The sequence below is a fragment of the Colletotrichum godetiae genome (assembly GCF_030913485.1).
Source record: "Colletotrichum godetiae strain CBS 193.32 chromosome Unknown BDP55scaffold_59, whole genome shotgun sequence".
NCBI classification, from domain to species: domain Eukaryota; kingdom Fungi; phylum Ascomycota; class Sordariomycetes; order Glomerellales; family Glomerellaceae; genus Colletotrichum; species Colletotrichum godetiae.
In genome coordinates this window covers 26742-40729 of record NW_026851307.1, presented here as the reverse complement: position 1 = coordinate 40729, position 13988 = coordinate 26742, and the positions used below count along the sequence as shown (strand labels likewise).

At 50.5% G+C, this 13988-nt stretch overlaps 4 protein-coding genes and 1 non-coding gene across 5 annotated transcripts; 3 read left to right on the top strand and 2 right to left on the bottom strand.

Annotated features, from left to right (window-relative positions):
- The first annotated feature begins 596 nt into the window (after positions 1-596).
- Positions 597-691, top strand: BDP55DRAFT_t307. Its single transcript has one exon. It is a non-coding gene; the product is annotated as a tRNA-Ile (tRNA).
- Positions 692-973: 282 nt separating this feature from the next.
- On the bottom strand, positions 974-2569 carry BDP55DRAFT_679263 (uncharacterized protein). The gene is made up of 3 exons (XM_060576038.1): positions 2055-2569; positions 1948-1988; positions 974-1888 (listed from the first exon to the last, which is right to left on the bottom strand). The coding sequence occupies exons 1-3, from the start codon at positions 2314-2316 to the stop codon at positions 1199-1201; spliced, it is 993 nt and encodes a 330-aa protein (XP_060424283.1). The 5' UTR covers positions 2317-2569; the 3' UTR covers positions 974-1198.
- Positions 2570-6444: 3875 nt separating this feature from the next.
- BDP55DRAFT_733156 (permease for cytosine/purines, uracil, thiamine, allantoin-domain-containing protein) lies at positions 6445-8384 on the top strand (the record flags this gene model as incomplete). The annotated part of the gene is made up of 5 exons (XM_060580043.1): positions 6445-6567; positions 6633-6655; positions 6721-7007; positions 7059-7138; positions 7194-8384. 5 exons carry the CDS (start codon positions 6445-6447, stop codon positions 8382-8384), a joined length of 1704 nt encoding a protein of 567 aa, XP_060424282.1.
- Positions 8385-8733: 349 nt separating this feature from the next.
- BDP55DRAFT_697550 (putative glycosyltransferase) lies at positions 8734-10463 on the bottom strand (the record flags this gene model as incomplete). The annotated part of the gene is made up of 4 exons (XM_060577694.1): positions 8734-9528; positions 9621-10106; positions 10149-10368; positions 10441-10463. The coding sequence occupies 4 exons, from the start codon at positions 10461-10463 to the stop codon at positions 8734-8736; spliced, it is 1524 nt and encodes a 507-aa protein (XP_060424281.1).
- A 1262-nt stretch (positions 10464-11725) lies between these two features.
- Positions 11726-13953, top strand: BDP55DRAFT_562669 (PhoD-like phosphatase; the record flags this gene model as incomplete). Its single annotated transcript, XM_060570175.1, has 6 exons — positions 11726-12169; positions 12236-12272; positions 12324-12449; positions 12520-12691; positions 12748-12977; positions 13049-13953. 6 exons carry the CDS (start codon positions 11726-11728, stop codon positions 13951-13953), a joined length of 1914 nt encoding a protein of 637 aa, XP_060424280.1.
- Positions 13954-13988: the final 35 nt, after the last annotated feature.

The following is a 13988-nucleotide window of genomic DNA, read 5'->3' as shown; positions in this document are numbered from 1 at the left end:
CTTGTGATTTTCTGAAATCTCACACGCATGTATGGTTCGGAGACAACATAGGGCTGTTAAAACTTCATGACACCATCGGGAGTTGAAAGTATAACATGCCGTTCAGATTTCAAGGTACGCCACAACAGGCGGAGAGCAAGGCTTAGATTACACTGGAATGGGCGTTCTGAGGGGGTATCAACATTGCCCTGTACACCACCTGGGACTGAGATCATAGAGTGCGGAGTGGCATCAGGAAATGCTTACACGAGGTTCCGGACTTGTTTTCCTTTTATACTAGAACAAATAATTTTAGAAAGAAGCTGATTTGGAGTAAAGTCCACATGCAGGGACTTTGGTACTGACGCCGTCCCAAACTAGATGGGATGGACTGGGCATAGGCTCACATATACACAACAACACAACCTTCAAAGCTCAGCCGCTTCGAGATCAGAGACAGTTCAAAGATTCAGGACATCCGATTCCTTCCAGTGAAGCGGGTGAGGTCAGGTTGACCCCATCAACAGTGGGTCCCCAATCTCACGATGTCCACGTTGCGGGCTGACCGCAGTGGGGTTTAGGGCTTCATTTCCACAACCCCGACATCAATAACAACTGGTCGGTTAGCTCAGTTGGTTAGAGCGTGGTACTAATATTTCATCAGGAATGTTGAGTAATGCCAAGGCCGAGAGTTCAAGCCTCTCACTGATCAAACATTTTGTTTTTGGCCATGAGGGTGGTTGCCAGTCATACTACTTGCATCGTGGAGGCTCAGGAGCCATGCCTCAAGGTTTTCTTAACGTTTTTGGGACTAGGCGGGTGGCTGTAGGCGCGCAAGATGTTCGGGGTTGCAGGGTTACGAGCAGACAATGTATAAGCCACCTGTAATAGAAGTCTATACAGGTTCGGCGTTTCGACATGGACTCACTACGGTAGTCAAAGTCGACTTCATCCATGGCTGGTAGGTATTGAGCCTTGAAGTTAGTATCACGAACGGGCGGCATTGCACCTGTGGAGATTAATTCTTCTTAGTCCGTCCGGTCGGTTGCTTATTCGTGGCTGAGCTCTCGGCACCCTTCCACCAAGAGACAGCAATGCATGTATCCAACTGTGCGGAACGACGATAGACAATACCTATGGATATCATATCCAACCAACTTGACTCAACGCTATATATGCATATCGCTATCCGTCACTTTGACTTTATTCATGGAGACTCCTAGTTGCCTGGTCGCATGCTCATCGGCGACACAACGTCATGACGATCTTCTTTTCTCGTCGCGTCAAGCTCATAGGTCGGTTTTACGCCATCGAGCTCAACGGTCCGCTCAATTGTTTCCAATTCACTAGGACGTCTCGTGCCCTTGTAAAAGTACTTGGCCGCAGACTTTCCACGTCCCTCTTCCGTAACTCCAGACGGTGTAACTCCTACTATTGTCTTTTGCTTCCTCTTTCTAATGAAGAGGATTACTGCGACGATCAGTGCGGCGCCGGCCACACAGCCGACCGCTGCTCCAACTTTGACTCCAAGTGGAATTCCGGCAGTTTCCTGGCCGTCTGGGCTTGACATGCCCGTTGACTCAGACCGAGTGCCTGTGCTGGATGCTACGCCTGTTGCAGTCCCAGCCAAAGTTACGTGGGATGTAGCCGAAGACAAAGCTGTAGACATTGCTGTAGACAAGGCGGTGGGCGCTGCAGTCAAGGAACAGGATGTCGTCGTAGTGAGAATATGAGCCCAGTAGTAGCTAGGCTGGAGTGTAGAGATGGTTGTTGCCGTGCAGAAATAGTTGGCAGTACCGTTGTCTCGATATACGCCTTTGTAATCTGGCTTGCAACACCATGCGCCAGTATCCGGCTTATCATTGACAGTATCGTTCGCTACCCATATACTCCAAGCCGGATCAGGGCACTGGGTTGTCAGTACGATATTCGTCTCGGTATATCGCACTGGGGAATGGCGCGAGGTACCTTGGGGTGATTATACGCCGAGGAAGAGCAGTCAGTGGAGTCTAACATGGCAAAAAGCGTCAGAGTAGATCGTATGAAGTGAGAGGTATCACGATGTGTTCACGAACCTGGACAACAGTAGTTCCCGTCGTAGCTGCCGTTGCCCGCACACGACAGCCCCGAGGGACAGCACCGAACCTGAAGTCCTCCGGCCTTTCCACATTCAAAAGGGGCATCTTGGGGACATGAAGAGCTGGGAAACCGAAGAGACCAGCCGCCGGCGTAATTGCATTCTTGGGCATAGACCACATGTACGGCAACAAGAAAGGCACTGAGCATAGTCCGGAAAACCGACCGACAAGGACCTTCACCGGGACACACAATCATCATGCTGTTGACCAGAAATCGACTTTAATGCTAGCAGTATGTATAATATGGGAAACCAAGAAGATAGATGGGCTAATTCCGAAGGACGGAAATCGTGGGGACAGCTCTAATATTCAACACGCCGCTGATGGGAAAGCAAGGGATGCGAGCGTCTACGTCTGTGACCACTGACGGGAGTATGAGAGGCAACCCCTCTTATCTTCTAAGTCAGCCCTGCAAAACCGCGACATGGCACACAAACCTCGAATCAATTGGCTTGCATTTGAGATAAATCTACTTTAGCTATGCCAGGACGCCGCAAGTTTCTTATTATGTCCTACCGAGGGCTGGAAAGGGATACCGCTATGTTGTGCATATTGATATCGTCCTGTGAGTGGACAGAGTGTCAGCCACTCCAACAATCCAGCCCTTCGACATGCAAGAGGGACAATGACAACCAGATTTCAGGTCAGAAATTAGCGCAGGCAACGGCCGCTAGAGAACAGTTAGTAGGTGTGGCTTCCCAGGCAGCCGCCACAACATATCCATGTTGTTTGCCTCGAATCAAAGAACAAGACTGACGTGGAGTTTGGGCTCGCAGGGCCTGACTCTGGTTTACCGACTCTTCTTTCTTCAGCATCCCTCCGTAGCGTCACCTTCTGCTTTGGGAATGTCCCATCCCAAATTCTCATTGCCATACGTGTCCATACATTGTATGGGAAATGAGGGCAGCTCGAATCCCCGAGACGCTCATTTGATCCAGCCCTTGTTTTCTCCCGATTGGACATACATACTGCATTTTACGCGGAGGAATCCTACGGTCATATGTGTTATATTGCACCTCTTAATAAAGCAGCTGGTTAGTCGCGAGAATTTGAAATATGAGTTAACACCAGTCGCTTTTGGATACTAGCTAGGCAAAGCCTGAAAGCCATGGCATTATGTTAGAACTAAGACCCGACATTGGTTCAACGCCAATGACCGCATTTATGACGTTCTTAGAGTGTGTCTTTGGTGGATGAGCTTGAAACCTGCAAGTAGTGCTATATAACTGCACGTGTGAAGTCAGGTTCTGAAGGCTCACTCTTGATACCTTTTTTGCTTGATCTGAAAGACTTTCTCTCTGGTGTCTTCGTGTTTCGAAATCTCGGCCGAGTTGCTCAAAGATAGCTAGTAGGTGTCCAATTGACGTCGTGTGTTTTGTTTTTCTCTTCTACTGAGGCACAGACACAGCAAGATTTACACAGGTAGCTACGCTTGATATTCTTCTACTTCTCATACGGACTTCTTATCGTTACACCTATGTCTTGTCGAATAGTTGTCTTTGGGTATTATCAGTTGACATAGCTTAAAGTGGATCGCAATCAACTTTACAGACTGTTGCAAGTATATCACCAATCATTGGCAATAATGCGATTTCGAGCAATTATTCGTCACTAATTTCTCCAGGTACCTTTAGCTTTAACTGACAGTCAGCGTTCGTGCTGGTGATGAGATTTGATCTCCAAAGCCAAAGGGGGCGGCATAATAGAAGAACTCGTGAGACGATTAAGGCTGAGAACACGGCCCAGAGGACTTGGGGGCCGCGGCAAGCTGTTTACTTCAGTAACAAGATGATACTTCCCTGATGAAGAGTTGCAATTTGTAAGGTCAAGTAGCCACTGCATCGTGGTAGGTATTAACAAATAGGTCCATGACTTCAGGCCAGTTTATCATGAGGCATAATACATACTAAGAGGGTTGGGAAGGCGGCCTGGCAGTACGTGGACTACCCGTAACCTAAATGCTCAACGCCGCTTCACGTAGCATATAATCAAAATACTCAGCACTAAAGCTATCCTCAAGGTTTGGTCTATCGACCAAATTGACATGACCAGGCGTTTAGTTGATCCAGAAAACATGCAGAACGTGGGTGTTGCTATTGAGATAAATCGAGAACTTTAACTTGCCTTGCACTAGCTCAGCCACGAGGTAGATAGTGGCGCTGAAGATGTCATTTCCGTAGCCGAAACTTTGCTGTGGCCGGCGGCGCGGTCGCCCGTCAATATTTTGTTAGGGTGAACCATGCAAAATTCTTTCCGACGGCTCGCAACGCATCGCGCCACCCGGTCCTGAGGCCTCTCTTTCAACATCACATGCGAGGAATTGCCTCTCTACATCGAGTAAGATTCCGTTTGAGAACAGCAGAGAAAGTACCATCTCAGCAGCGACTCTGTGCATTCCGATGCGACAAATCAAATTCTGCGATCGTAGCTGCCGCTGAATTTCTGTGTGAAAAGTTCAGCTTTCTGCGCCGCCGGCCACCATCTTATCATGGTTCGCTAGCGACATACGGGAATCAGCGCCTAAACATTTCACATTTAGCAACCAAGACCGGCACCTAGGGGTTGAGCAGCACCCTACTTGGACTCGCCCTGGCTCTAGATAGGGAGATGTCTTGAGTGCGTCTGCTGTCGCTTCTGCCGTTTGGAAGAGATTGGGGAAGCTTGGGAATGTCTGGAGATAAGTGGAAACGAGTTGGTGTGTCGATCGAACGGGGGGAAAGATCCCCCAGCCATGTGAAGCGAGTGGGACCAAGGGTTCCCTTCTCCGAGTCCTTATCTTGGACTGGGTCTGGTGCGGATATTCCAGGCTTTCCAGCCATCATCTTATCAGGAGACGATCCAGCCAAGATGTTATGGTGGCTGCAGGGCAAAAGTTTGGGCTGGAAATGGTTCCGAGCCCCAGGTACCGAAGAAATGGAATGCTAATTAGCACGCCACCTGTTCAAAGTCCAGACAAACAGACAACGATGGCTGGTAGAAGGCAACTGAACGTCCATGATCGAATATTATATAGGAATTCTTGTTCACGAGCATGTAATTGACCTTGGCGTTAATCTCGTGTTCAGTGTGGAAAGAGTCTTCTCCCTTTCCCTCCAGGTCTTGCAGTGTGCCGACCTCGTAACCTTGGTCTGATACTATGGCACTTTGCAAGTGAAAAAGACAGGGAAAAGAGAGTCTAAAGTGAGACGAGCCAGGTGACATGAATAAAAATTCTCTAGTTCATCAAGTTGGTTGTCGGGTATCTTGAGGCTAGGTGAGGCAATCGATATCATGCCGCGAGTCGCACATTTTGGTGGTTGACTCGATGAGATCGAGTAATGGATAACATGCGGGGTTTGGGCGCCATCTATGATAAGCTACCCCTGTTAGAGGAGCTAACTTATCATACATAGCCGCACCGTCCCATGCCGGACAGGCATCATGGTGCGTGGCTGTCGAGCGGGAGCCGTTCCTTGTCGCCGTACTAACGCGGTGCCACCTCCAACGCCCCTGATAAGAACATTTTCTCCTCTGGGACGAACCAATGACATCCGCGGAATGCGTCCAGAGGACCAGAGATTTTACGGTTTCCGGTGCCAGGGCTTCGTCCTGTTACTCGATCAGATTTGACGTCGTTGTCGACTTGGGAGCATTTCAATTTGCTGCAATCACGGCGAGACCGGCAGCACCCTTGTCTGAAAGCGGTTCGTAGCGTGGTCTTGTCTTGCGTTCTTGGGTTTGTCACCCCCGTCCGCATTCCTCTTCCCCAATCGTCTGCTTCTCCATTGCCCAGCGCCAGCGGGATGGAAAGATGGAGGCGACGACCTTGAAGAGCTTGTCACGCTTGTCCCATGTGGGGGTTTGTCGCAGCGATTTCCGGGTCCATCAGTCGATAATCGCTGACACCAAGGTACCGCCGACTCGTTTTCGTGGAACTGACGAGGTCTTTTATCAGCCTCTCCATATCCAGAGCGACACCGGCCCAGCCTGTGAATAAATATCAGTCGACATCTCCTCCATCATCTCGGCCTCACTCCTTCGTCTGAGAGAGATCAGCTGGAGTTTCCCACCCCTCAACCAACGACCAGACTTAACTGCCTGACTGCCTTGGTATCGCCACTACTTTGGGGTGCCATCCTGCAGATCACGACCCGTGTCACCCTGCAGCCCAGTCTTTCGGTTCCTCGTGTCCTCACGTGCATATCGTCATCGCAACGTGGGCCGGTCCGTGTACTGGTGTTTTGCCGGCTCGCCGAATCGAAATCATCCGAAAGTCATCACGATAGTCCGGAACTTTACCTCTCGCCACGCCTTGCCAAAGTTCTTGTCGCCAGAGACATTCGCCAAAATGGATATGGATACCGCAACTACCACCGCTCGGCCGGAAAAGGCTCATAGCTCGAGGCTGGGTTACTTGGCGAACAAGATCGCCGTCAAATCAGAGCCGGGGCTGACCAGCGCTCAGCTGATGGTAAGATATGCCAGCTCAGAACTTCTCGAAGCACCCGGAATGATTCTAACACTCTCAACCTACAGCTGACGAACTATGATCTGAAACCGTGAGTGACTGCTGCACAAAGTGCACACGACGCCTCTTGGAGCGTGGTGACTGACCTCAAGACAGAGTCGAGCCTGAGAGACGGCAATGGGGACCTTGGAACTTCGTCGCCTTCTGGGTCGCTGACTCCTTTAACGTCAACACATGGATGATTTCGTCCTCGATGATCGTGGGGGGTCTTTCTTGGTGGCAGTCTTGGCTCTGCGTCTGGATCGGCTACGCTATTGCTGGATGCTTCATCTGTGCAACTGGTCGCATCGGTGCAGTGTACCACATTGGTTTCCCCGTCGTCAACAGATCGTCCTTCGGAATATGGGGAAGTTTGTGGCCTGTTTTCAACCGTGCCGCCATGGGTAAGCCCGCTGACCTCGTCGCAACAATGAATTTGACTGACCGATTCCCAGCTTGTGTTTGGTACGGTGTCCAAGCCTACATTGGTGGTCACTGCATCTACCTCATGATCCGTTCCATCTGGAAGTCTTGGGTAAGTGGAAATGTCTTCAGGATGCCTGAGAGACTTACAATCTAATTCAAAACAGGACCGAGAAACGATTCCAAACACATTCTCTGCATCCTCTGGCACAACCACCGCGGACTGGGTCTCGTTCTTCCTCTTCTGGGTGCTTTCGTTGCCCGCCATCTGGTTCCCCGTCCACAAGATCCGACACTTGTTCACGGTCAAGTCGTACATCGTCCCGTGCGCTGGAATCGCCTTCATGATCTGGGCCATTGTCCGCGCCGGCGGTATTGGTCCCATCGTTCGTCAACCCGCGAAGCTTCACGGCAGCGATTTGGCTTGGGAATTTGTCAAGGGCGTCATGTCATCCATCGCCAACTTTGCGACCCTTATTGTCAACGACCCCGATTTTTCTCGTTTCTCTAAGAAGCCCAACGATGCTCTCTGGTCCCAGCTTTTCACGATTCCTATCGGCTTCGCCTTCACTTCGTTCATCGGTATCATGGTTTCTTCCTCCTCGGCAGTCATCTATGGCGAGGAGATTTGGGACCCTCTCAAGCTCCTCGAGAGATTCATCGATGACGGCGGTTCCGCTCAGCGGTTTGGCGTGTTCGTCATTGCGTTCGCGTTTGCACTGGCTCAACTCGGTACCAACATCGCCGCCAACTCCGTTTCCGCAGGTACCGATATGACCGCTCTGCTGCCCCGGTACTTGAGCATCCGTCGCGGTGGATACATCTGCGCTGCCGTCGGTCTGGCCATGTGCCCGTACACCCTGCTCACGGACTCCAATAAGTTCACTACGTACCTCTCGGCATACAGCGTCTTCCTGAGCTCCATCGCAGGCGTCATGTGCTCTGACTACTACGTCGTCAGAAAAGGGTACCTTGAGATCAGAGAGCTGTACGATGCGCGTAAGACTGGTCCGTATTACTTTACCTACGGCTTCCACTGGCGCGGGTATGCCGCCTACATCGCCGGAATCTTGCCCAACGTTGTTGGATTCGTCGGTGCGATTGGTGTTGATGTCCCTATCGGCGCGACATACATCTACAACCTCAACTTCTTCGCTGGGTTTCTCGTCTCTGGTGGCGTGTACTGGGGTCTCTGCAAGATCTCTCCTATCCCTGCTACTAGCGACAAGTGGATGGAAGTTGGAGAGGAGATTGATGACATTCGCGTCGCGTATGACGCTGGTAGTAGCCAGGACTACGACGAGGAGAGAGTCCTTGGCCCTTCCAAGGGCATTGAGGATGGGGCAAAGCATGTTTAAAAAGGAGTAAAGGTTTATGAAGCGGTCGGCGGTTTGGGTTTGGATGATACCATTGTTGTGCAAAAGGGATGCAGAATTACGTTTTTTGCTTGAGCATATATGATTGAAGAAATGAATGAATAATCAAATGTTTCTACTAAACTACAAATACTTGGTGATCTGATTGAGACTAACTTGAACCAACGCCCAAATGCCTCACCCCATTGAGTGGCCGACATCTCCCCTTAACTACCGGGTGTAGTTTTTCATCCGCGATAAGATGGAGTATAAAGAGACTTCCTGAAAAAAGTCTCTATCGCACTTGTATCAATAATCGAAGCAGTTGCGTCCCCAAGGTCAGCTGTCTACCTCAACTCAACTTCTTCATTTCAACCTCTGTTGGAAGCAACTTAGACAACAAGGGCGGGAGCTGAGTCTCTCCAGGAATCTCAAATAGGCGCATAGAAGTGACCATATTCCCGAAATGGGACGACGTCGTGATTACAGCGATGGGTACCGCAAGCAAGAGGCCAACGGCTGACGGAATAGCCCATGCAAGCGTGGCAGTGCCTTGAACAGCGAGCAAGATTCCAAAGCCAAGAATGGTCTGCGGCCACAAAACACGGAAGCTATCGCGCCAGCTGAGACCAAGCCGATCGCGGTTTTGCCCGTCCCATGTAATAGACTTGCCTCTAAGCAGGCCGCCCAAGAACACCGCAACGACCATAGCCGTGATCGGGGTGATGAGCGTCATCAGGAACAACTCCATCAGAGTTGATAGGATGCAGCGGAAACTACCACCGTAGCACCTGGAAGACGTTATAACCACTTCAAAGACGCCGGCGAGTTTGGGGAACATGCCGAAGGCAGCGAGAACAAGGTGTAGAGTCCAGCCAAATACGAGGCTCATTTGAACAATCCTTGGTTCTCCCATGACCTCCTTCGCGACGCATGCCAATCTCATCAAAACACAGCAAGCTTGACCGATATACGTGGTCAAGGTCTGATACACCTCAAAGCGGCTGATGGGGTGGATGCCAGGTTCGCTCAGCATAAACCAGTACTGCATTGTCCCCAGGCACCAGCGGAGCTCGCGACATAGGAAGTCGAGAAAGGTAGGCGGATTAGTCTCGTAGCTTTCCGTCTCGATAGGGAGCACCCGGACCTCGTAGCCGCCTCGACGCATGAACATTGCTTCCAGCAGATCGTGACTTGGGATATAACCACCCAGCGGCGGTTTGCCGGGGAGCTTGGGACCATGCAATGCTCGTGGAAGGCCTTGGTGCGAATGATAGCGTTGTGGCCCCAGTACAGGGCCCAGTCGTGAGCCCACCAGCTGAATCCCATGTTGTAGGTCCGCACTCCATGACGCAGGCCGAACTGGTAGAGCCGTGTGAAAGCGCTGACTGCGGGCATTCCGATGACTATGGTCTGCAACAAGCCTATATGAGGGTCTCTTTCCATGCTAGATATCAGACGGCAGAGCCTATCGCCGCTCATGGCGCTATCTGAATTCAGAGTGACGAAGAAGTTGTCTCCTTTGGATTGGTTGTCGAGGTAGTCTTTGAGACTACCAGCCTTGTAACGGGTGTTTCTATCGCGGCGGCGATACATAGGAGTTTTAGCCATGCCCTTGCTCAGATACACGGCATGCTGGGCGAGGGCTTCTTGTTCAGTATGCGCCACGTCCAAGTGATCGGTGTCGCTGAGTAAGACAAAGCGAAAGTGCTTCAGGCAACTAGTCTACTGAAGGCTCTCATGCATGGCGCAAAGCCGGTTGAATACTGGAATTGGGGTTTCGTTGCGCATGAAGATAGCAAGCGCTGTTGTAGACGCGAGCTCCGGCAGACATCCCCGAGGTCGAAAATAGGGGTAAACAGGCTGCTCCGCGTTGCCGTACAGGATAACACGAAGGCCAATTGCAGAGCTCCAGAAGCTGACAATAGGCCAAGGGATGCAGATGGTCCCGCAAAGCAGAATGATGATGTCTAGAAGAGTAAACCTGCTTCGCATGAATATGAGGAAGTTGATACAAAGAAAAGGAAGGATCGTGATGCTGTTGTGTGCAACAACTAACAACCGGCGCTGGGGGATTGACATCCCAGCATCGCTATTCGAGGCCATAACACTCATCTTGAGCCTAAGTCATGCAGAGCAAATCCGATATTCGCGATTTGGAGTCGCACCGATAACGACCCCGAAGGTTGGCAAGCCTTAACTGAGTCCAATACGGAAACTTGGGATTTAGATGTTCGCTCTAAGGGCGTGTAGAGTCCAAAACGGATTCAGGGGTATTTATGGACTCATGGCCGAAGCCTCGTCGGCTTACACATTTGATGAAGTTCGGGAAGGCCAACTTGTTCACTTAGGCTATTTTCATGGCCAACGGTGAAATGAGAAATCGAAGACGACAGTCTAACTCTTCCCGACTGGGGCTCTCGGCGACGCCGAGAGCAAGGACAGCCTCTCCCGGTAGAACCAGGTACAGCTTCTAAGGGTAGAACTTCGGAATATCGGATTCCAGGATATGTTGCCAACAGGTACCGTCTCCGCTCAGGTCCAGCAGCTTTGTTAATAATGATCAAGCTCAAATGACTCGGTTATCTCGGTACGCTGCTTAGAGCAGGTTACTTCGATCAAAAGAATTTGAGAAAACTCAACAAGTCTGGACGACGCTTATCAAAGAGCTGGTGTTCAACAACGCATCAACTCGGAGAGTCTGCCTTCGAGGTATAAGTATTCTGAGTTAATCAACAGAAAAGAACAAAGATATTAACGCCCCGAGGCCATTGTTTCCTTTGCAACGGAGTGGTACAGCATAGAGCATTCATGAAGGCTTAGAACACCAAGATCGGTCAATAAATATTTGGCCAATTTTTTAAGCTTTTTCACCGTATCTTACCTCACGCTTGAAATGAAGATAATAGCCTCTAATCTACTGCTTACTGTCTTTTCCCGGTTTTCATATACCTGTCATCTCGCCCTAAGTCAAGTCCGCCAACTCCTGATTCGCTTTTGAGCCCTAGGAGCACCATTCGGCATCACAAACAGCCCGACTTCGCCGCTTGGAATTTGGGTATTAAGGTTCATATATTACAATTGACTTCCGGCTACCTATTTAGATACTAACTATGCTCCCCACCCTTCCGGTGGAATACCGACAAAGCGCTTGGATCCGTGCACCATTTATACTTATAATATTGGTTTCAATTCTTGCTATGAAGAGGAGATAGACAAGTGAGCCTCAGGTTATTGGCACTTTCGTGCTGCACTGAATCCCAAGCTACTCGGTAATTTTTTGTTCTACAGAGTTGAGCCCTTTAATTCTGGCTCTGCTTCTAATCACTCGTTTTACCTATGAGATGCACTTTCTCAAGGCTATTTACACAGGCAGTGTGGCCGCTGTAGCTACCGCTACATATGCGGGCAACCTTAATTACGGTTCTCCCTCATTCCACCACCCATTCCTCGGGATCTCTATTCGCAAAGTAGCTAGCCGGTCTGAGGGTAGCTCACCATGGGCTCCGGAGCAGCTGAAATTCACACACGGTGTAGCGTCAGGCGACCCGTATGACGACAGCGTCATTCTCTGGGCTCGTGTTGCGCCAACCATGGACAATGACCGTACTAACGTGACCGTTGAGGGCACAGCTCCAATGTACGCTCACGACAACGATGTCTTTGTCAAGGCGAGCAAGTCACCAATCTGCGTCGACTGGAAGATCGGGAGGTCCGCATCCATGGACGGGCAACCGTTTAAGTCGGGGACGGCTTATACGAGTTCGGATGTTGACTTCACCGTCAAGGTTAGTCAATACTTATCGATCATGAAGACACGCAAAATCTCAACTCACTCGCTTACTCCTCCACAGGTAGAGGCGAAAGCTCTCAAGCCATTCACAGTTTACTGTAGGTTCAAGACCATACTTATGCCAGAAGATGTTCCCTAACGCAATGCAGATTACCAATTCAACGTCTGCAATTCCGATATCAAATCCCCCATTGGCAGAACTCAAACATTGCCAGAATCGGGCACCAAAGTCAAACGCGCAATCAAGCTAGCTGTTTATAGTTGTGCCAACTACCGTAAGCCACTAAGTAACCCCCGCGTAACAGGAATACCGTGAGACCATCAAAGCTGATGTGTGTCCATTAGCATTCGGATTCTTTAACGCCTATGGGAATCCCATGCGGAAAGATTCAGTGGACTATATCGTTCACCTCGGCGACTACATCTATGAGTATGGAAATGGCGAGTATCCCGTCGGCGGCTTAGGATGGGGAGACTCCATCGGCCGCATCCCCGAGCCCAACCGATCATGTCACACGTACGTAAAATCTCAGCCTATCTACTGAATATCCGAAACTGATTCGAGGTTTTTAGGCTCTACGACTACCGAAGACGTCTTGCCCAGTACCGCAGCGACCCTGACCTTCTTGCTAGCCACCAAAAGTTTCCCTGGATTACCGTCTGGGATGATCACGAGGTGATGGACAACCCTTACCGAGACGGCTCTGCAGCAATGAACAATACCGAACAGTCCTTCATCAAAGATGACGGCATATCCGTTGAGGCGCGCAAGATGAATGCCGTGCGTGCATACTTTGAGTGGAGTGAGTTCAACTGCCAAGCACCACAGAGTCTGAGAGTCTTCAATACTGATATTCCGTGTTCCAACTGCAAGTGCCCCTCCGCCAGGTCGACATGGACGACAATCTGCGCATCTGGCGAAGCTTCCAGTTCGGTGACCTTTTCAACCTCATCATGCTCGATACCCGCAACTACGACCGCTCTATCACCGATCTATACTGGAACACAGGTTACGTCCATACCATTAGTGACGACACGAGTCGTTCGCTGATGGGCTCCCGCCAGGAGAATTGGTTCTACCGTCAACTCAAGGAATCAGCCTCGACAACGCGGTGGCGTATCGTCGGCAACCAGGTCGTCTTCAGCAAGATGAACCAGAGCATCTCCAACGGACCCAAGAATCCGTTTAACTACGACCAGTGGGACGGTTATACTGCCAACCGAAACCGAACGCTCAAGACTCTCTACGATAATAGAATTGATAACACAGTGTTTTTGGCCGGCGACAGCCACGCATCATGGGTCAGTGACCTTGTCTGGCTTGGCGAAAAAGACTACAATTCAGAGACCGGGGCCGGCTCCATCGGGGTTGAGTTCGCGGGCTCAGCCGTCACCTCACCCTCCTCAGCAGGCCAGAACATCACGCAAGAGAAAGCACTTAATATAAGCGCTTGGATGACAGCTGCGAATCCAGAGCTGCAGTGGCAAGAGTACTACTACCGCGGCTACTTTGAGTTGACCATCGACTACGATGCAGTTCACGCCACCTTCTTTGGTCTGCCCACATATACCACAAGAAATGGTCTCGAAATTGCGCTGGCAAATTTCACAGTCCTTGCCGGGGAGAACAGGCTCCGGCGCCCTGTGGGTGGAGGTAGCGTGGAATTTGGGAATCTGAAGGGCGGAGTTACGAAGCAGACCAACTTGACCAACGACACTAACACCGGAAAATGGTTTGTGTTTGAGGGTTTAAAGGCGGGCGGGGAAGACGAGTCTTAATAGACATTCAAAAGCTCCTGAATTAGCGGAGTGAT